This window comes from Callithrix jacchus, chromosome 20 (assembly GCF_049354715.1).
Source record: "Callithrix jacchus isolate 240 chromosome 20, calJac240_pri, whole genome shotgun sequence".
Classification (NCBI taxonomy): Eukaryota; Metazoa; Chordata; class Mammalia; order Primates; family Cebidae; genus Callithrix; species Callithrix jacchus.
In genome coordinates, this window is record NC_133521.1 from 11,592,181 (window position 1) to 11,614,490 (window position 22,310).

Below are 22,310 nucleotides of genomic sequence, written 5' to 3' on the forward strand. Positions count from 1 at the left end.
GATAAAATGTCACCCGGCAGTGGAATGCCCATTGCTGCTTGTGATCAGTGGCATGTCCACTGGCAGACATGGGTCAGCACACTGTAAATAGACACTCTTTATCAAAAACATGATAAAGATCTAAATAAAGCCAAATTGTTCACCTACTCACTAAGATCTTTCCTTTTTACAGAAGAAATTTCATTTGTACAATGTTTAAGGGCTACCTAATGTGAGGGCTAAGAAAGAATAAATTCAAAATTGTCCATAAAGAAAGAAATCCATAGTGGCTGGGTATGATGGCTCATGCCTGTAATCCCAATGCTTTGAGAGGCTGAGGCAGGAGGATGGCTTGAGCCCAGGAGTTCAAGACCAGCCTAGGCAACATAGAGAAACCCAGCTCTATAAAAGATAAAATTAAAGGCTGGGTGTGGTGGCTCATGCCTGTAATCCCAGCACTTTGGGAGGCCAAGGTGGGCAGATTACTTGAGGTCAGGAGTTTGAGACCAGCCTGGCTAACATGGTGAAACCTTGTCTCTACTAAAGATATAATTAGGCAGGTGTGGTGGTGTACACCTGTAATACCAGCTACTCCGGAGGCTGAGGCAGAAGAATCGCTTGAACCTGTGAGGCAGAGGTTGCAGTGAGCTGGGATCACACTACTACACTCCAGCCTGGGTGACAAAGCGAGATTCTGTCTCAAAATAATAATAATAATAAAATTAAAAATTAGGTGTGGTGGCACTTGACTGTAGTCCTAGCTACTTGGGAGGCTAAGGTGGGAGGATTGCTTGAGTACAGGAGGTCCAGATTACAGTGAGGTATGATTGCACCACTGCCTCCAGCCTGGGTAACAGGGCAAGATCCTGTCTCTCTTTTTTTTTTTTGATATGGAGTCTTACTCTGTTGCTCAGGCTGGAGTGCAGTGGGGTGATCTTGGCTCACTGAAATCTCAGCCTCCTGGGTTCAAGAGATCTTCCTGCCTCAGCCTTCTCAGTAGCTGGGATTACAGGTGCACACCACCACTACCAGCTAATTTTTGTATTTTTAGTAGAGATGGGGTTTCACTATGTTGGTCAGGCTGTTCTCAAACTCCTGACCTCGTGATCTACCTGCCTCGGCCTCCCAGAGTGCTGGGGTTATGGGTATAAGCCACCTTGCCTGGCCTGTCTCTCTTTCTCTCTCTTTTTTTTAACCATAGGTACTTTATTTAGGGCCTAATGAAAATTAAATTCATATTTACATGATATATTTCACTTACTGAAAGAAGATGATGCCTCAAATGTACTTGGAGTTTGATTTCTGGGAAGCATAAACTGCTCAGATTGGATCACATGAGATTTTATGGTTTCTAGAAGGTTACATGGTACAGATGCTCACTTTACAGAAACAGAGCACAGAGCATCTATGGGTGTCAGCAGTGCTCTTTTACATTTTGAGAATAGGATGATTATCACTTCATAAAAACTTGATCCACCCAATTCTTAAAAAGGTTAATATCATCTTAACAACTAGATGAACCCTTTTTAAAAACAGGCATTATATTAGTGTCTCTCAAGGAGTTGATGCCTCAAAAATCACGTTCAACAGATTTTTTTGGACCCAGTCGCAAATTAACTGAATTAGAATTGGATGGTATGGGGGCAGAGGGAGGGGGTGCAGGCAGATAGGAGAAGAAGCTCTAAGAGGTGGTGAAACCTACATTTTAATAAGTTTTCCAGGTTATTTGTATACATTATAGTTGAGGAACCATTATACTGATCAGTTAGATGACTCCAAAACTAACTAACTTCAAAAGTGGAACACAGCATTACCAAATCATAGTATAATAATATAATACCAGATTACATACCACAGTATACATTTCTCTCTGACCCAATAGAAAGATATAATTGCAAAAAAATGTATTCTGAACTTAAAAATCAAACATTTCTTAAAATTACACGTATTTCTTGGCAGTGTCTAAAAAGTGTTTTCACAAATTAAAAAAGGCTCATACCAAAAAGTAACATGAGGGTTTTATCTTCCCTGATGATTCTCTAATATGTCATATGTCAAGTAATAAACACATTCAAAGTTTCATTTCAAAAAGGAAGATGAGAATGCAATCTGTGAATCATATTTTTCTCCTGAAAACTAGTCAATTTTGAATAACAAACAAATGCTCTCCTTTTTAAAACTTGCCATCATTATGACTAACCAAACAGGGAGTATGTGTAGTTTTGATGAACATGAGTTGTTGGCAATGATGAATAACAGTGTCATGAAACAAAAGAGCTATAAAGAATCTTAGGGACGATGATGACTTCTGTTGAGTTTCTCCAAGTATACTTCTAAAATGTGTTACATATTTAAAAACATTATATTAGAGAATTCTTTAGTTCTGTTGACTAGTACGTGTGTTTGTTGGGTTTTGTGCTTATGTGACATTAATTTTTCTTTTGACACTAAATGTTTTGACATTCATTACACACATATACCTCACCTAAACTTCATGTGTGAGCAGCATAATGAAGTCTCCTTTCAGTGTGACAAGAAAAAAGAAAGTTAGCTCAAGCATGAAATATTTTAAAAAACCCTTCAAATTTATACTCTTAGATAATTTTCTAATATGGAAAGATAAAGTTTTATGGTGGGAAAGTAAATATGAGAAAAACATGACTTTATCAAAATTTCACTTATACATTATTCCCAGCTAAGTTTGATTTTTAAAAAAAATTCCAAGTAAGTATGTTCAGCAAATTTTTAAACTGGGGAGAAGCAGAAAATTTGGAAGTAATGGCCATATGATACTTATTTTCTTCTATTCAGACTATGTTAAACTATTTGAAATTACAAGATATTGAAAATATATGTAAATTAATAAGAATTTCTAGATGTATAACAATTCTGTTATTCCATGAGTGCTTCCCTTCCACATATACAATTTTCCAATGCAATTAAAATCAGAGAGACAGTGCAGCATTGCAAAAAAAGAATTCAAGTTTCAGAGTTAAAGAAACATCTGAGCTTTAGTTCTAAACTAGCATCTCAGCAATGCTGCTTGACTCTGCACAAGTCTTAAATTTTCTGGAATCCCAATTCCCTCATTTAGAAAATAGGGATAATATCTTCTGTAATAGGGTGCTGTGCAATTTATATACTGACATTTAAACTTATAAACACACATATGATTTTAACTGTTGTCTGAACCTGCTGTTGGTAACCCTTAATATAATGAGTCACTGCGCAAAGACAGTCACCACAAGTAGGTAAGTAACATAGATGATACAAACCACTGAAATAATGCCTACATTAATTTAGGTAACTTTCCTGAAGTAAATAAAAATAAAAGCCTATCCCCACACTCCTTGGGTATGATTTGTTTAATTTACAAAATGTGAATTTAATTTATAAAAAATAAGACAAAGAGTTAAAACGTTAAAGATGCACTTGTAGCTCAAATGGGTATTTTCTGAGGTTTCTGCACATGACCAGTAGAAGTAGCTGTTCAATATCAGCTATAACATATGTATTTAAATGCATATTACATTTGCTTTCATGTAAACTTGTATTCATTATTTACCAGTATCATATAAACAGACTTAAAATCACACACACACACACACACACACACACACACACCCCTGTATCACTTAACCAAACTTAGATGTGGAGTAGAATTTTGTTTCTAATATTACCAGAAAGAATTAATTTCTAAAATGCCATAATCATGAAGCAGATTAAGAAACAAAATTGAAGCAGCCCTTTAATATTTATCTTGAGATGAAAATGCTTGCGTTTCTCTTGATAAGGAACAGAGAACAGCTTTGTTTTTCCCCAACAGAATAACGCTCAGTTAATAAGCTAGGAAGTCTAGGAAAGAGACCAAAAGAGGTTCAAATACAAGCTCTATGACTTCATACATTTAAAAGATATGGGCTGGGTGCAGCCTTGTAATCTCAGCACTTTCGGGAGGCTGAGGCAGGAGGATCACTTGAGACCAGGAGTTCAAGATGAGCCTGAGCAACATAGAAAGGCCTCATCACTACCAAAAAATTAAAAAAATTAATCTGACACGGTGGCATGTGCCTGTGGTCCCAATTACTCAGGCAGCTGAGGTAGGAGGCTTGTGTGAGCCCAGGAAGTTGAGGCTATAGTGAGCCATGATCATGCCACTGCATTCCAGCTTGGGCGACTGAGAAACTGTCTCAAAAAAAAAAAAAAAGAGGTAGGAAGCGCCTCTTAACATTACTTAGTTCTGCTTCATCTTTCTTGTCTACAAAATGGGAATTTATGATACATACATTTCAAGGTGCCGTGAACAATTTATAACAAAAAATGTAGAGTATCTAGCACAGTGTCTGTTAGTTTATAGTTAATGTTCAATAAATGATAGCAGCTGACTGGCAGCAAAGTGATACGGTTTTCTCAGTAGTGAAAGGCTACTGCTCAGGTTAAACAGCTTATTACCAATGCCTTTAAAAAACTTTTATTTCCTTTATGACGTTTGCATATTTTTTGCTATCATTTGTTGCTAATTCTTTGATCAACATGATCTATTCCGACAACAGAAAATGCTTAGCTATAAAAGAGCTCAAACAAGACAATGAAAGAACACGTGGAATCAGGATTTACCTGTCATAAAGTTTATCATAGTTTTCTTTTAAAAGTTCCCGTTCCTTTTCTAAATCATTAATTCTATCCTGCAGCTAAAATGAAAAGAAAATTACATATTAAATAAATATCATATAAAACTACTTGCGGGTTAAAAAAAAACAGACACACACAAAAACTCTCTATGAGAGGAGGTCAACATGTTTTAATCTTGATTCCTAAATTGTAGCTGCTAACTGGACCCCTTATATTGTCTGCATTTAATTAAGCATTGATTCTTTCCAAGCTGTTAAATAAATGTGAAATTAAAATTTCTGTTTTAATTTAGTAGAAACGTATGCACTGCTTCATGCAACATGGGCCAGAAGTTGATAAAGAATATGTTAAGAGTTTGCTAAGTCCTGAGGAACATAATATTTTTTACTTTTCACCATGATAAATTCTGTCATTATATTCATTTTGTATTAATTTACAATTGGTCCATAAAAAAAAGGATTAACTATTTTTTAGGGTCATCATTCAAACTGTGTTGTTAATCACAATTTACTCTGAAGATACAATTTCTCACATTATCTGAAATTTACAAATAGCTAGTAGCACATTTTGTGAATAAATGAATAAACAAAGTTATACACTATTTTAGCCCATGAATAGTATTTTCAGAAATAAATGGAGGAAAAATTACATCTCTATGACTAAAATGTAGATTATGTACTCTAGTATTTATTTTTAAGTTTTATTCATAAGTATATTTTGCAGTCACAACTTTTCCTCATGGATCAGAATACCCTTAAACTTTATTTACATTTTCAAAATTCTCTTTTGATGCTAGTATGAGACAGCAAAAGATTCTCCCAAGATCAGAACAGAATGCAGCCATCTTATTTCACTTCTGTTCTCCTTGGGAACAAACTTAACAGGCTACAGACATTACTATGATAATAGAAAGATGAGTTTTCAAGCAACTCCCTAAAAAAAATTAGATAATTTCACCAAATTACTGATAATGCAGAACATAACAGCCATTTCCTCAGAAACAGACATAGTCCTATTATTTTGTGTTAGTCTCTCAAATGATTAATAAGCTGTTATAGCTGAGAAAGTTAAGTTCCATAGGTAATCTGGCCTAAGTTTCAAAATGTTTTCATTTTACTCAAGGATCTTTAATCCTTTGGGTAAACAGTGGATCTCGGCACATTTGCAAGTATACTTAAGCACTGATTTGCCATTCATATGTTAACTAGCATATTTTGCTGTGCTCAAAACACCATGTATATACCTTATAATTTTAAATAAGTACAATTTTTAAATGTCTCTATTTTACTTTTTCAAAACAGTAACCAAGAAGTTTTAATGTAACAGATGGGTAAACTCTTCGCGAGCTTACCTCTTCTGTTCTTCTTTCAGAAAACTTCATAGAATGTAATTGTTTCTCAAGACTGCAGCATTTTAAACGCTGCTCTTTAAGTTGCATGTTTAACTCATCCCCATTTGCCATCAAGGCATCGTGGCTGATTCTGAGAGTTCTTTGCTTCTAAAAGAGAAAAAAAATCCTTTAAACATTATTTTTGGATTATGATTAATCATTTGACTAAATGATTACAATTCTATAAATGAATTTACTCCTGAAGTTCACATTATACAGCTTATTTTTCACATAACAAACGATGTGTATGTGATACTTCTCTGTAAAGACACTCTGAACCTCTGTGTGACATGAAGAAGAAAACACAGGGTTATCTTAGCACAGAGTCACGTATTTTATTTCCTCCTAGTTTTTGACTTGTTGATGGTGACCAGCAAGTAAATTCGTTTTAACAATTAATTTTGTTTTCTTTTTGCTGTGGTTACATTGGTTGGACATGCTGTCTAAAAATGCTGTAGCATGGGTGAGAAATGCTGACGACAGATAAGTGAACTGAAGGGATTTGTCACTGCATCATATAAATAGCCTTAGCTGATTAGCGTTTAATTTGAATACAATTAAGTTAAAATTTCCAATTTAGTAAAATAGTTATGAACTTTTCTTATTTAAAAAAAATGGTCAATTTATGACCATGCTGTAAATTCAATTTCATATACTTCAATGTCATATAGTTTTTTTAAATAAAAAAGATAATTACACTAAAGTCTTTTCAGAGAGACCATGTAACCATAACACGCAATGCCTCATCCGCTAACTAAAATCTCTCAAGTCCTACTGAAGTTTTTCTTCACTTGTTTAAATGAAACACGACTATTGAGGCATTCAGGTCAATTTTTGCATTATTTCGTATTGGTATTACTATAGAGTATCTTCGTCTTTGCTCCACACTTCACTGGGGCTGTTGGGCTTAACCTCTCAATTTTTTACCATATGTCAACTTCCAAAAGAGCTGCCTGTACTACAGCAGACACCTGTTATTGCTGGTATTTAAACTAATGCCTGGGGTCACTGTTAAACAGAAATCAAAATTGTCAAAATGATAAAAGAATATAAAATCATTTTTCAATTCCTTTCTTAATTCTTCATTTAGAAATGGTTTCGATCACAGGGAATTTTATAATTTCTTTTTTCTAACTATCTGTACATAGCACCATCACTCTCACTCAAAGTCACATTTATGCAGAAGTAGTTACCACTTGGCATTTAAGGAGGTTCCTGCAGAATGGAAAACAAAATCCCCAGAGCATGGCTGAAAAATATTAACAATCTAATTCAACAGTGAATTTAGGCTTCAGATGACCCTTTGCTTTGCATCAATCTACTGCTCTCCTTGCCTCAGTACTTCAAAGAAAGTATTATTTCATATAAATACCATTAATCTGGAATGTCTTGGAGTTCATTAACTCCAGAACCTATGTTAATTATGCAGTACCAACAGATAGAAGCCTTCAGATGGCATATTCCTGTGGGGTTATAGTCCTTGTAAAAATATCCCAAGTATTGTCAACCTAAATGGTTAAGGTTTAAAACCATGGCATAAAATATCCCAAGTATTGTCAACCTAAATGGTTAAGGTTTAAAATAAACACACTGACAGTTGACATTAAGAGTAATCAAATATTTTCAGGTAATGGTAGTGACCAAAAAAGAAAAAAATCCAAATCAAAGAAAGCTTTAACAAAACATGACTACTGTCCTATTCATCACTTTGGTATATTGTCAATAATTGTATAAATGCTTAAAATTGAAGCTATATGCAAATACAGCAAAAACTTATATGTCCATAATAAATTCAGATAAAAGGAGTTAAAATAAATTTCCATGGTACAAGATGATTTATAATAAATATGTTTATTACTTTAAGAGGACACAGATACTTATAAAAAGTCCAAGAAGTTATTTATTTCCTTAATACTTGAGTTATAAATAATAAACAATATATTAAGGGAAATGTTACACATTTGTGAATACAAAGAACAATCTTTAAAAATGTTTTAGTATTATAATCATTCTATATAAAACAACATTCTATATTAAAAACAACTTGAATACTATTTTTGAATCCTTTGCACCTCTGTAACATCATAATAAAATAAATTATCACTGTACCTCTTGAAGCTGAATAAATTTTCCTTCCATTGCTGAAAGAGCATTGCTTTTCTCCACTAGCTGTTTATGAAGCTTAATCATTTCTACATTGTCCCGAATATTTGACCTTCAGAGTTATGTTTAAGAAAAAGACAGATGTAAAAAATGCAAGTTAGAAGAAAGAAAATCTATGGTGAAATCACAATTTTTCAATTAATGTCACCTAGAAAATATTTATACACTTGCACATCAGTCAGTGAGGTTTTGGATTATTACAAATGCAGGACAGATTAATTATTTAAAACAAACCAATAATAATTCCTGAACTTTCATAACCTTGAACTCTCAAGGTTTGAAGGGAGCCCCCCCCAAACTTCATGACTATGTTACTTCTACAGTTGATAATATAGATTTAAAATCATTTTATAGTATAGTGAAAGATGGCACAAAAACACAACAGTTTTTAGTACAACAACGGTACCATTACCAAACTTCACACTTATTTTAAGGAAGGCTATCATGCTACTTTTCCCTAAATGAAAAATATGCAATACAGCCATTCATCTTTCTACAACTCTCGATGCAAATGGCATCATAAGATTACTGTTTACTGGAGTTTCCTCTTGGAGTTTTAAACTTCTCAAAATATTTGCAAAGAAAAGTGACTTAGCATTTTATACTAATAATGCCTAAAGCTGGCATTTAAATATGTTGCAGATGTGCCTTTAGCTGTAAGAGATCATTTGATGTCCACAGGGTATACAGAAACCTTATATCCTACAATACTATTTTGTATTTTTCCTACTGAGATTAAAGCAAATGTAGAATTTAACAGGAAGATCTTGTTAAAGGTTAATCATAGATCTAAATTAGTACCTGTTTTCAAAAGGCATTTATTTTCCTGACAGAGAGAAGTTCCTTAATTTAATGCATTTTACATTCAAAAATATTTTGTTAATTTTGAAGCTTCATTTCAGAGTTCATTTTTAGAATTAAATAAATGTAAAAAATTTTAAATCAGAAAGTTCAATATTTAAAGTAAGAGATTATACTTTAAAAACTTATCTAGTGTACACATATTGGAAAAATTGTCATAATGCCCTATTGGAACCAGAGAATGGACTACAAAGCTCACACATCTGTAAACCAGCTGAGGACTTGAAATACTTAATTTTCCTCTTTGATATTTGAAAGTTCATTGTATTTTGGCATTGGACAGTTAGTTGTCCTCACACAGAAGATAAACAAGTCCACGAATCTGAATCTTGCCCAGTGTACAGTCTTAACACAATGTTAAAATAATTTATATGTCTAAAACATGTTATGTAGTAGTTCAGAGCACATATCCAACAATTCACTCACTATTATTCACTCAGTATTACCATTAGTCACTAAAAACACACACACATATATATATATAATATATAGAGAAAAATATCTTAAAGTCTAAAGAAAAATTTTTTTTTTCATATTTAGAAGCCAAAACATAATTTACCTATTTGCCCCAGAATTACTTGGTTTGACCACTCAGCAGTGAATGATGTTTATTGATATGCAAGAACAGAATGTGATTCAAATAATTTAAACTCTTTTCATACATTTCCAGTTGTCTCTGATATTTTATTTTTGTTTTAAAGTATGTTAATATTTTTAAGAATATTCAGCTACATTTGAATAATAACCATTAATTACAGTAACACAGAACTAAATCTCTATAATCCATTCAGCCACATAGGGTGATAGAAATAACAGTTTTTAATTTTAAATTCTTTTTGCAAGGCAAAAACCAGTAAGTATATATCAAAAACTTTCAGTGGTTTAATTGGTGGGTGCTTCCCTGAATATTTTCCTAAACTCCTTGGGTTTAAACTTTTCAAAATACTGCCCAAAACAGGGCATTTTAAACTGGTAATGCCCAACAGGTGGGTATAAATACAACTTAAGAAGTATTTAGAAAACAGCAGTAATGTAATTTAAGGAATACCTTAAGTAATAATGTGGTATAATAATGTTGTACTTTAAATAAAAAATCAGTTTGCTACAGAGCACACCTTTCCTAGGACAATGGTAAACTTGTAAGTCTTTAATAATTACTTTTATGTATCAGGTTTAAGGGGCTTTATCATTATGACTTTACATTTTTTTATGGAACCAGAAGAAAAGGATGATTTGTTAAACTAAAAGTGCTAGGTCAGTGACAACATAAAAGTTAAAATCAATGTGATAAATGTGGTCTAGCCTTTAAGAAGATGTGCAATGAAAATTACCTCAAACCCAACAATCAACTCGACATTTCTGTATAGGTGAAATATGGTAAAAGAACAATGGGGGGAAGTAAGAGAAAGAGGGAAGGAGATGTCATAAAAAGATAACAAGAAATGTGAGAAGGATGTTAGTTCAAGGTTCCATAATGTAATGGTGAGCATCCTGGACTCTGAATCCAGCGATCCAAGAAGCATGTTGTAGGCAAGATGGAGCTGGGGTGCATAGCTAAGTGACCAGTCCTAAACTTCTGGGCTTGTGGAGCAAGGCCTCAGGTTGGTCTTTGAAGAACAGACAGAGGGCTAATTTTATGAGTAATATTTTAAGTGACCTCCACACAATATTTTTTTGCCCTTTTCTACACACTACGACAGGAATACCAAATCTTCAGGATGATGACATTCTAACAGAAAGAATAATGCATGGTAAAAACATTGAGATGAACTCTGATGGTCATATACCAAGTCATACATGCTGCATTACACATGGTGAAATGATCTGCAAACAGATATCAAGCACACTAATTAAGTGCTTTGTGAAAATAAATTTCTCAAAATTTTCAACAAGGATTTTGAGAAAGCCATGAACAATTAAGTTGGAAAATGCAGTTTCTCTTCTTTCGTTAAAAAAAAAAACACACATGATTGGGAATTATGATCAAACCTTATAAAACTATGAGAAGAGATGTTGGCCCATCTCTAGATTAAAAACAAACTGAAATAAATTAGATTTTATGTCAAAAAAGTAATCCAGCTCAACAACCTGTGTGCCAAGTTTCTCTCATATAATTTGAAACAGTCAAGCAATAAACTCTGAAAAAGGAATTTCTAATGGAAGCCTTGCAAACACTTGACTCCAGCTTTGCTACCGGGTGCCATAATAAATCCAGAAACCTGAAACCTCAGAAACGCTGCAGAAGAAAAAAATTTCAGTGGAGCCATGTAATGTATAGTCTAATATGAAAGCTTAAGAAGCAAAAATCTATGCTCCAGTGCAAGTTTCATATACTTTATTCCCCAGGCATTCAACTCCCCTCCCCCACCTTTTGTCAACATTTCATTCTTTGCTACCATATTATGAAAGCTAAAAAAAAGCCTCTTGAATTTTTGAGATTAAAATGTCAAAGTATTTAATGTCATTTAGAAGAGAAGGCTTTAAAACACAGAAGCTAGGCTATGAGATTCTGTGAAGTAGTTAGGTCAAATATTTATGAGATAGAATGGAGGGACTGGTTTTGAGTAATAGTTCTGTCGACTGTTTTGAGGGTGACCAAATTTTGGGCATAAGGTTGAAAACAACCTCAGCATTAAAAAAAGCTCTCTGGATTTTCTTTACAAACCGTGGCAGACATCCTGTAACTGTGCTGTTGAAGGAAATGTAGCTCATTCATAGTTTTTATTAGGGATACACAGATAACGATCACTGGCCAAGTTACCACCTATGAGCAGAAGGCTGCTAGTAAACTGAATAGAGTAAGTTCACTAAAATAGCTGAGAAAAGTCTATTTGAAAGGTAATGATTTTGCTCAAAATTGCTACTTGAGTTCATAGGTGAAAACAGTGCTCTCTGATTTAAGATTGCTTAAAGGAAAAAAAATGTCTGTATATGTTTATTTGCCTCTGAATCGTTAATTTCCTGTGGTGTTGGGTCAAACTATAAATCAGAACTCAGTGTCTTCTTACTCTCACCACCCACAGGAATGGAGGGGACAGTTGTGTTAGCTCTCTACAAGCATAAAATCACACCCAGTAAAAGGGTGCTCCCAAAGGTTGGTTGGGGACAGGAAGAACTCAAACCCTGGCTCATCTTCTTAAAGGGACCATTTTTACAACCATGTTTAATGGATTCCAACTTGAGATTTACATTAAAAGGAAAGGAATCTGAAAATCTTTTTTCCTTTTTTTAGACAGAGTCTCGCTCTGTCACCCAGGCTGGAGTGCAGTGTCGCGATCTCGGCTCACTGCACCCTCTGCCTCCCAGGTTCAAGTGACTCTCCTGCCTTAGCCTTGGGAGTAGGTGGAATTATAGGCATGTGCCACCACACCTGGCAGGAATCTGAAACTTAAAGTCAATATTTCAAAAAGCCCAATAAGAAACATAGATTTGCTGGCAATAAACCTGCAAAAGTAAACTAACGGTTTTGTGTTATTTTCATTTTTTGATAGAATTGTACCAACCCAGTGTCATAACACAGGTTATTTAACAATTAGCAGAAGGAGTGACTGGCATAATACAGGTCTTTGATGAATACAAACAGCTAATTTAGTAGGCCAAATCTTTGTGAATGCAAGGTCCCTAGAGAGAAAAATGGCTGTGTAAAGACCGGGAACCATTTACCCATTTCAGTCTAATCATTTTACAGTTCAGGTGGCTAACTAAGGCTCACAGAAGTAAAGAATTTGGCCAGAGACCTTAAGTAAGGGAGACAACACTCAAATCTAGCTCTAGGAGTTAAATTCTTCCCACTCTTCAAAGTTATGTTCTCCTCACTCTTCTATGTTTTTTCCTCTAAGATCTTCCTAAGTTTTAACTTTCCCTCCATTATCATGCATACATTCATATACTAGTAACTATTAACTGTGACAATTTCTGTGGTTTATATAACGTGGCAGGAAGACATGTCAAGTTGCTATCACAGAAACATCTTAGATGATATTAACAATAAAAACATTAGGGTAAAAGAAATGGTATTTGAGGGTGATAATTTTCATTGGGTGAATTCTAAGCTATTCAAAATAACAGAGCATGGTGAATATATTTTAAGAAATGAAAGAAAGATCACTCCCTGTAATAATGTCTGCATGGCTATCCCTGGTCCCAGTTACTCTTCCATCAGAGAACCAGATGTGCCCTTTAAATTAGGGGGTTGGGCAATCAGGCAAATCCAAACTGAGGAACATTCTACATACAACTGTCAATGGGCTATGAAAGAGTAGGGGACCATTCAAGAATGAAGGATACTTAAAAGACAGGATAACTAAATGCAACAACACGCGACCTTGGACTGGATCCTAGATCAAAACAAAATAAAACAAAAACAACTATTACAAAAAGACCAAGCTGCAAAAGACATTATTGGGATAACTGGAGATATTTGGATATGGACTGTATATTAGATGATGCAGCTGTATCCTTCATTGTTAAGTGTTCTGAATGTGATAGCTGCACTGTGGTTATGTAGGAGGACGTTTTTGTTCCTAGAAGATACTTTTAACTGTACAGAGGGTGAGGTGATATGTGCACCTAATGGGAGTAAGGGAGAGAGGTGAAGAGAAAGGAAGAGAGGCATGAGCAAAGAGAAGAGAGAGAGGGAGGAGAAATAGGAGGGAAGAGAAAATGAGAGATGTTGAGAGAAGAAAAGAGACTGAGTGAAAGAAAGCTTAAGCAAGAGCATGCCGAGTACAAAAATAGGTTTGTTGTACCATTCAAAAAAATATGCTAAGGGCTGAAAGGTTATGTGAGTGCTCACTCAACTATTCTTTCCACTTTTCTGTAGGTTTGCAATTTTTGAAAATGAAAAGTTAGGAATAACTTAGAATGCTAGAAAGTAATCCTGTATCTGTGCAGAGGGGAAAGAGTGAGCCCTTAAAGCCAAGCTGTTTCTTGTAATGCATGGCGCAAAAGGCCTCTCTGTTGTGAGATTTGATAGTCGGCTGTCTGCCAAAGGGAAGAAGGCAAGTCAGAGTGTCTGAAATACTTATGGGTTAAATGTCCTCCACTGGGACATTATGGCAGTTACATGATTTCTAATTAAGAAGGTAAACACCCTAACATTTATTTAAAAAAAACCACTTAGTACAAACTACTTACACATTCGTAAGAGTATAAATATTTTTGGAGTTAAAGAGGTCAATAAATAGTAAAATGATTCTGATTTTAATGTTCATGTACATGTGTTCACTGGTTACTGCTTTGAATTTAATTTAAGACGGCCTTTTTAATAAGCAGAAAATGTGCATTTTTATATTGTTTAAATTTAATATGGATTTTTCTTCAAAACAACACAGACATTCAGGCTACTTGTAAATGATACAAGACTTTTTGCTAATGAGGCATTATGTAGAACATATGCAAAAATCACAACTCAGTCTTCCAAAATCGACCACAACAACAGGAAAAAACACGATTTTCATAAAAAGAGCAGCACTGGGCTTTTACTTCAAAGCAATTAGGGGCTTTGGATAACCAAAAGTTGATGTCAAGCTGATGCCAGACCAAACTGGTCTATTAAACACATACTATCAAGAGTTTCTGTAATATTCTATGAAAAGGCTCTCTGCCATAAATATCAAGCACTGCCACTCTGAAGATTACAACTACGTTAGGTTCATGTTTGAGAACAAGGAGTCCAACGTTCAGATCAGACTTCTAGAATTTCAAATCTGAAATGATGTATCCGCGAAAGAAAACTTTAAATATGTTTCCCATTTCACGATTTTTCTCTACAGTAAATTATACTGAGTTTTATATTCTCCCCAACATCTTTTTCAACAGTTTTCCATTAGTCTAAAAAAATTGCTGTTATATATAAAATTGTAAGCTCTGTGTAAACATTTAAAAAAGGCATTGAAGCCCCGTATTTTAAGTTATTTCCTCAGTTTCAACAACTATATTTCAAGAAACAATATGCTATTCACTATAGGTATCTTTCCTTCTAAGCAAATAACATGTAAATTTTCCATTTTATAAAAGCAGTGAGGTAGGTACACACTGATTTATTTCTCTGGTCTCTGCAATAAAAGTTCCTTTGCCTTTACTACTCATTTGTCTCTGCTTTTAATTCTTGATATGACAAAAATAGACTGCTACAGAGTAAATGAAATAGCCCCTAAGGAGGGACTTACCTCTTCTATGTGTATATGTTGGTGTCTCTTGTTGGTAATATTTATAGTAGGAAAGTATGTATCCTTGTCTTGTCACTCTATTTCTTCTGTTGTTTTAGTTTTAGGATTGAAGGACTTTTGGATTTCCCTTTCAGTTAACACTAGCTCCTAAATGATCACATCCCTTTGGAAAAGGGAATGGCCAACACAGTGTCCACCTTACTCTATAGGAACTTGATAAATGTAACAAACAATTCTTGATAACTTTGTACTCAGTGGTTGAGTAAAGATGATATAGGGACTGCCCCAAGCTTGGACTTGGCCTATGTGAATTTTTATATTCAGACAAGGTCTTAAACATAGCTGTTGGCATTTACTAAGAGCACCATATTCAGTGTTGAATTCTGGTCCTTTAGCACTGTTTCTCACTGTTTTTTAAAGTAGGCCAAGTCTAAATCATTTCTTCTTCCTATAGAAATATGAATAACTCATAGGTATTCAAGCTTACCCTTTAGCCAAGGTTCAAATTACAACCCCTAATTCAAATATGATTCTCAAAAATATTCTTATTTCTTTTGCCTTGCACTTAGAAGGGTGTATAATGTAATGTCACTAGACATATAGGATTTCTTGTATAATTTAATTTTACACATAGTTATTTAGGAATAGAATTTTTAAAGGTAACACTAATCTGATAGAACTATGAAATATAAAGCTTTTTATATATTTTTAGCCCACTTTTAAAAACACAAGTCTGATATTAAGCATCTTTTCTTAGGATCTTTATATATTACCACATTAGTTTGTTAAAAGATGAATAAACTCTGAATCTGAAATGAAAAGCTAGAAAATCTTACTTGATTTTTCTAATAAGAACCTAGCCATACAAGTATGTTATCAAAGTTGTTGAAAAGGAGAAAAATAAGTACAGCAACTAGGTCTGGTTTTTAAGAAAATCCAGGGAAATGAAAGAGACCTAATAACCAAATGCTCTACGCAGACCTTATTTGGATTCCAATTCAAATAAACAGTAGAAAGATATCTTCACAGAAGTTTGAAAATAAACTAGTTATTAGACCCTATCAAAGAACTACTGTGATTTTTGTTGGGTGTGATAATGGCATGGTAGTTATGTTCTAAAAAATTCCTTTTCAGACAGAAATACAGGTTGAAGTATTTATGGGTGAGGTGATGTGATATCTGGCTGGGGATAATTAGGAAAATAAATGTGAGTGGACAGATGAAACAAGAATGGAAATATGTTGACAGCTGTTAAAGCTGAGTGATATGTGTGTGAGGGTTCAATATATTACTTTCTGTACTTTCGGGTATGCTTAGTTCAAAAAAGAAAAAGAAAAGAAAATCTATAAAGGGAAAAATAATTCAAGGACTATGTTAAAAAGATAAAGTCTTGTTGAAAGCACAATGTCAAAGCAGAAAATGGATGAACAGGTACCAGGAACCAAAAAAATGGCAAAGAAGGATGGGAAAGAAAATATTGTAAATTATAAAATGTCAGAGATGACAAAAATAAGCAATGGGGAAAGTGGTCCCTATTTAATAAATGGTGCTGGGAGAACTGGCTAGCCATAATGTAGAAAATTGATAATGAACCCCTTTCTTACATCTTATACAAAAATTAACTCAGGATGGATTTAAGGACTTAAATGTAACACCTGAAACTTTAAAAACCCTAGAAGAAAACCTAGGCAAAGATATCATTCAGGGTATAGGTACAGGCAAAGATTTCACAATGCCATAAGCAACTGCAACAAAAGCAGGAATTGACAAATGGGATCTAATTAAACTAAAGAGCTTTTGCACAGCAAAAGAAACTATTAACAGAGTAAACAGATAACCTACACAATGGGAGAACATTTCTGCAATCTATCCATCTGACAAAGATCTAGTATCCAGCATCTATAAGCAACTTAAATTTACAAGAAAAAACACAAACAACCCCATTAAAAAGTGGGCAAAGGACATGAACAGACACTTCTCAAAAGAAGACATACATGTGGCCAACAAATACAAAGCTTAGCATCACGGATCATTAGAGAAATGCAAGTCAAAACCCCTGAGATGCCATCTCACACCAGTCAGAATGGCTGGTCAAAAAAAAACAGATGCTGGTAAGGTTATGGAGAAAAAGAATTGTTTTTACACTATCGGTGGGAGTGTGATTTAGTTCAACCATGGTGCAAGACTGTGTAGCGATTCATCCAAGACCTATAGGTAGAAATACCATTCAACCCAGCAATCCCATTACTGGGTATATACCCAAAGGAATAGAAATCATTCTAGTATAAAGGTACATGCACACATGTGTTCATTGCAGTCAACCTAATTGCAATCAACCTAAATGCCCATTAATGATAGGCTAGATAAAGAAAATGTGGTACATACACACCATGGAATACTATGCAGCCATAAAAGGGAATCAGATCATGGCCTTTGCAGGGACATGGATGGAGCTGGTGGGCTATTATCCTTTACAAACTAATGCAGAAGCAGAAAATCAAACACTGCATGTTCTCACTTATAAGTGAGAGCTAAATGATGAAAACACATGGACACACAGGTTCAGAGAACAATACCCACTGGGGCTGTCGGAGGGTGAGGAGTGGGAGGAGGGAGAGCATCAGAAAGAATAGCTAGTGGAAACTGGGCTTAAGATCTGGGTGATGGGATTATCTGTGCAGCAAACTACCATGGTAGCTCAGTTTCCACTACATCTGCACATCCTGCACATGTACCCCTAAACTTAAAAGTTGGAAATTAAAAAAAAAATTTTTTTTAAGTGTCATAGATGAAATGAAAGGCAGGAAGGAGACTACCTACAGGTCCCACTGTAATCTTATTACAGTCAACAGACTGCAATCCAAACTTGGAATATTAGGGATCTTTTTAGGATTACAAACTGGAACCATAATATGGAATTTATTATCTTTTAAGATTGAAAAAATTAATGCTGGACTTACTTACAAGGTATGCCAACAGCTGAGTTCTTGTCACCCATACTTCTCTCAGTAGTTATAATCAAATGGTATCAGAACTTCCTGCAATCTTGGCAAATGGGGTAAATGAACAGAGAAAACAAGATGAGGGTGATTTCCACCCATCAGAAGCTGCTTAAAAGCAGAGCAGGTTAGGAAAAACTGTCCTTAGAGTTATTGACAGAAGTTAGTAGGTCGAGTGTAGGCTTATATAAAGAATGTTAAGTAAAAACATGATTTTAAAAGAGGCTAGATAAACTTATCCTTTTATGGCACATGATAAAGTATTTTAAACTAATTTTGACCTTATCAAAGTGATATTTCTGTTTTAACATACCTTTGATCTGTAGCTTGCTGTTCTCGAAGCTGAAGAAGAGATAACTCAATTTCATTTTCTTTTTTCCTCAACTGAGTTTTCAGGATCTCAGCCAAGTGCTCTAACTCTTCTATCTGGCCTCTTTGTGACTGAATAACATTTTCTCTAAAATAAAGAGCCTTTGTAAGAATTTGCAGTTTGAGGAAAATTTTGCAGTAGTTAAGATCAGTGCAAAGAAAGTTCTTCATGAAAAGGAGCAAGCAGAAGTTAAAAAATTTAGCTTAAGTGCCTCTGCACACAGTGAAATAGTAGCAGATTAAATGTGATGATTTGGAAATACATATGGAACAAGGCAAGATACTGCTTTTTACAAGATAAGGTCCCAGGCAACGGGCTGGACTTTGGTTTGATTCAATTAAGTAAGTATTTATTATGGAGTACACCTACTATGTACTTCACAATCTCGTCTTCAGATTATTTATATATATGCCTTTGTTCGTTCATATATGCACATCTGCTTGTAACACCCAAATTAACACTTCAGAGAGAGGTGGCAGGAAATTTTCCAAACATAACTTAGTGGTCTCTGGCATGCATTTAACGCTATCATGTCTGACAGCATCATACTGTAATGTATACAGCATACTGTATCATACATCATACAGCATCATACATGACAGCATCATGCTGTAATGAGCCTCAGGAACTGATATAAACTTTGGCTTTTCAGGTGATTATCAGGTAACAAGGTTATGTTTAGTCTTTTATTCTCCTGCAGGCTAATCATTACTGTAACTGCTATTTAAAATATTCAAAAGAAAACCTTTTAAGACCATATTATTATTATTTTTTTTTTTTGAGACAGAGTTTCGCTTTTGTTACCCAGGCTGGAGTGCAATGGCGCGATCTCGGCTCACAGCAACCTCCGCCTCCTGGGTTCACGCAATTCTCCTGCCTCAGCCTCCCGAGTAGCTGGGACTACAGGTGCGTGCCACCATGCCCAGCTAATTTTTTTATTTTTTAGTAGAGACGGGGTTTCACCATGTTGACCGGGATGGTCTCGATCTCTTGTCCTCGTGATCCCCCCGCCTCAGCCTCCCAAAGTGCTGGGATTATAGGCGTGAGCCACCGCGCCTGGCCTAAGACCATATTATTCTTAAGCAACTATTTTAAGTATGATACTGTGTGCCATGTTTTCTTTTCTCATTAAGTATTGTTACTTGTTGATGATCTAGGTGAAGGCTTATAGTAAAAATTGGAACCTTACCCTCATTTGTGTGACTCACAGACACTGAAACCATGAGGCTTTGATTAACTAGAAAAGTAAGCTAAATGTAATAGAAGTCACTTTTTTGAAACAATATGATGAAGAATGCAGTACCATAGAATCATACGAAAATAAAATCTGAAATCCATATGTACCTGATAACTCCAAACTTTTATACCACTCCCCAATTCTTTTTTTTTTTTTATGTAGGAAAAAGTTAATTGATTCAGGATCTAAAAAAATTACCTGTGATTTTCTGGGAATAAAAATGTTGCCTCTAAATCTTACACTATTCTAACTGATTGGACTTTATGCCATTCCTCTGAGGGTAAAATTATAATAAAGAAGACAATTCTATAAATCCTTCCATTGATTCAGCTGGATTAAGTTGTTCATTTTCCTGAAAACATGTTATATAATATCTGTTGTTACCCTACAGAATATAGCTGTATTTTATTGCAACAAATTGTTTATATATAACACAGTTTGGTTTAAAATAAAGGAAAGGGAAGGATTAAAAAAAAAAAGACATGATCAATAACCAAAGTTCTCCAATGATCACAAAAAAGGACACATACAAATTTCTTATTTCTCCTCTGGCTTCTTCAAGTAAACTGTTGCCATATTTTGTAAACATGGGATGTGGATTTTCAGCTACATCTACATCTTGGAATTTTATACCTAAAAAGAAAGTAATAAAATGCAATTATAGAAGTGAAGTTAGAAAAGAAGGATCTTTGATTTGCTACATTTTTAATATAATAAAATCTCTTATTAAGTATTAAGATGTATGTGTTCTATAGTATACAGAATTAGAAATACACTGCCAAAGGGAGTATGTGATCTTAGCCACCAGCAGGCATTAAATAAAACACAGCAGCAAGTATTGCTCATTTTACAAATCTACTGTAGAAATCAAATTACCTAGAAATAATTTTATTCAACTTAAGATTTAGACTTCTGCAGTAATTTCTGAAAAAATCAGAGTCTTCAAGTTTTTACAATGTCAACTGAAGTATGAATGAAAATAGGTCATAAAAACGTGATTCTTTCCCCTAGTGTTTGTGATAAAGTTTTTTTTTTTAATTTTTAAATTACTCATTCATATTCCTTGCCCTTAAGTGTTTAAGGAAAAACGCTTTCTGTATTTTGATTTATTCCAACCCAATAAGAAAATCCCTATTTACAAAAAGGTACTTTGAGAACTGATCATCAACAGAATTTCTTTAATTAAACATTGCCCTGCTGCACTTAAAATATAACTTTTCTTATAGAAATAATTATGTATGATTTTGCAAAGGAAGTCCCATTGTCACAAATAAGCCATATTCTTAATTATGTGAGTTATTTTACATTTATATAGAATAACTAAATATTAGAGTTTAAGTTAAAGCTTGACAGATGATTACGATTTTTAAATGGAGAACAAAACAACACATTTATTCTCTTTAGAAAAGTTAGCTTTTTAAAAGTGAGATTTAATTGCTCTGCATTCTCAGTAAAGAGAAAATTTTAAAAAAAGAATTCTAATTAGAATAATGGAACTATTACTTGCTATTTCTAAACTAGTCAATATCTATTGCTGTAATCCTGAAGCATAGAAAAGGCTCTAAAACATTAAAATAGTTTACTGTGTTAGAATTTGCCAATTATATTATTTTGGCAGTAATGCTAATTCTTATGCTTTTCCTACATATATCATGAAAAAAATTCATTACTAGTGGAAATTAAAAAATACTCAAAACATGTCTTAAAACTTAGTCTCATAGTGATTTGCCAATGGCTGTGTGTGTGTGTGTGTGTGTGTGTGTGTGTGTGTGTATATAGTTTACCTGTTAAAGATTGATACATAATATTGTACATATCGGTGGGGTACATGTGGTATTTTGATATATGCATACAATATGTAATGATCAAATCAGGGTGTTTAGGATATCCATCACCTTGATCATTTATTGTTTGTATTGGGAATATTTCAAATATCTTCTGGTTATTTTGAAATATTCAGTATGGTGTTGTTGCCTATAGACACTCTACTGTGCTATAAAATACTATACCTTATTCTTACTTATTCTAATTCTATGTATGTGCCCATTAACCAACCTCTTTTCATCCTCCCCAGTGCCCCACACTTTCCCCAGCCTCTAGTAACTATCAATCTACTCTCTACCAATGGTTACATAAAACCTTTGCTTTACAAAAATATTTGTTCATTGGTTCCTCAGAGTAAATATAGTTTCTATATTACATTGATCACACATTTAGCCAGTGCTTTCCAGCCTTTATCCTGACAAGGTACAAATAGGAAACAATAGTATTTGTACAGCAGCTTGATTGTCAAGGCTGCTTGTGGCCATAGAGGGGTTCTGGGGTTCTTAGCCAGCCATCCCAGGCTGAGATATTTTCCTGACAAGTCTGGCCTGTCTCAGCCTCAGAGGCAGTCCCGAAGAGCCTGCTAAGGTGTCAGTCTTGGTGGGGATGCTTCAGGTTTACTCATAACCACTATGATTAAGAAGGTATTCATCACCACTTCATGCTCTGTCTTCCATGTCCTGAA

General features: G+C 34.4%; 1 protein-coding gene across 14 annotated transcripts in view; it reads right to left on the minus strand.

Moving 5' to 3' along the window:
- The window catches only part of RPGRIP1L (RPGRIP1 like), a 125,363-nt gene that overhangs the window by 91,540 nt on the left and 11,513 nt on the right, over positions 1 to 22,310 (minus strand). For all 14 annotated transcript variants that reach the window (XR_004737482.3, XM_078358133.1, XM_078358129.1 and 11 more), the window contains 5 exons: positions 20,332 to 20,434; positions 18,508 to 18,651; positions 8,111 to 8,216; positions 5,963 to 6,109; positions 4,597 to 4,670 (listed from right to left, as the gene is read on the minus strand). Coding sequence is in view for 13 of the 14 variants with exons in the window: in XM_078358133.1 (XP_078214259.1) it covers positions 4,597 to 4,670; positions 5,963 to 6,109; positions 8,111 to 8,216; positions 18,508 to 18,651; positions 20,332 to 20,434 (574 nt within the window). In the remaining variant the exon portion in view is untranslated. The remainder of the gene's footprint in view (positions 1 to 4,596; positions 4,671 to 5,962; positions 6,110 to 8,110; positions 8,217 to 18,507; positions 18,652 to 20,331; positions 20,435 to 22,310) is intronic.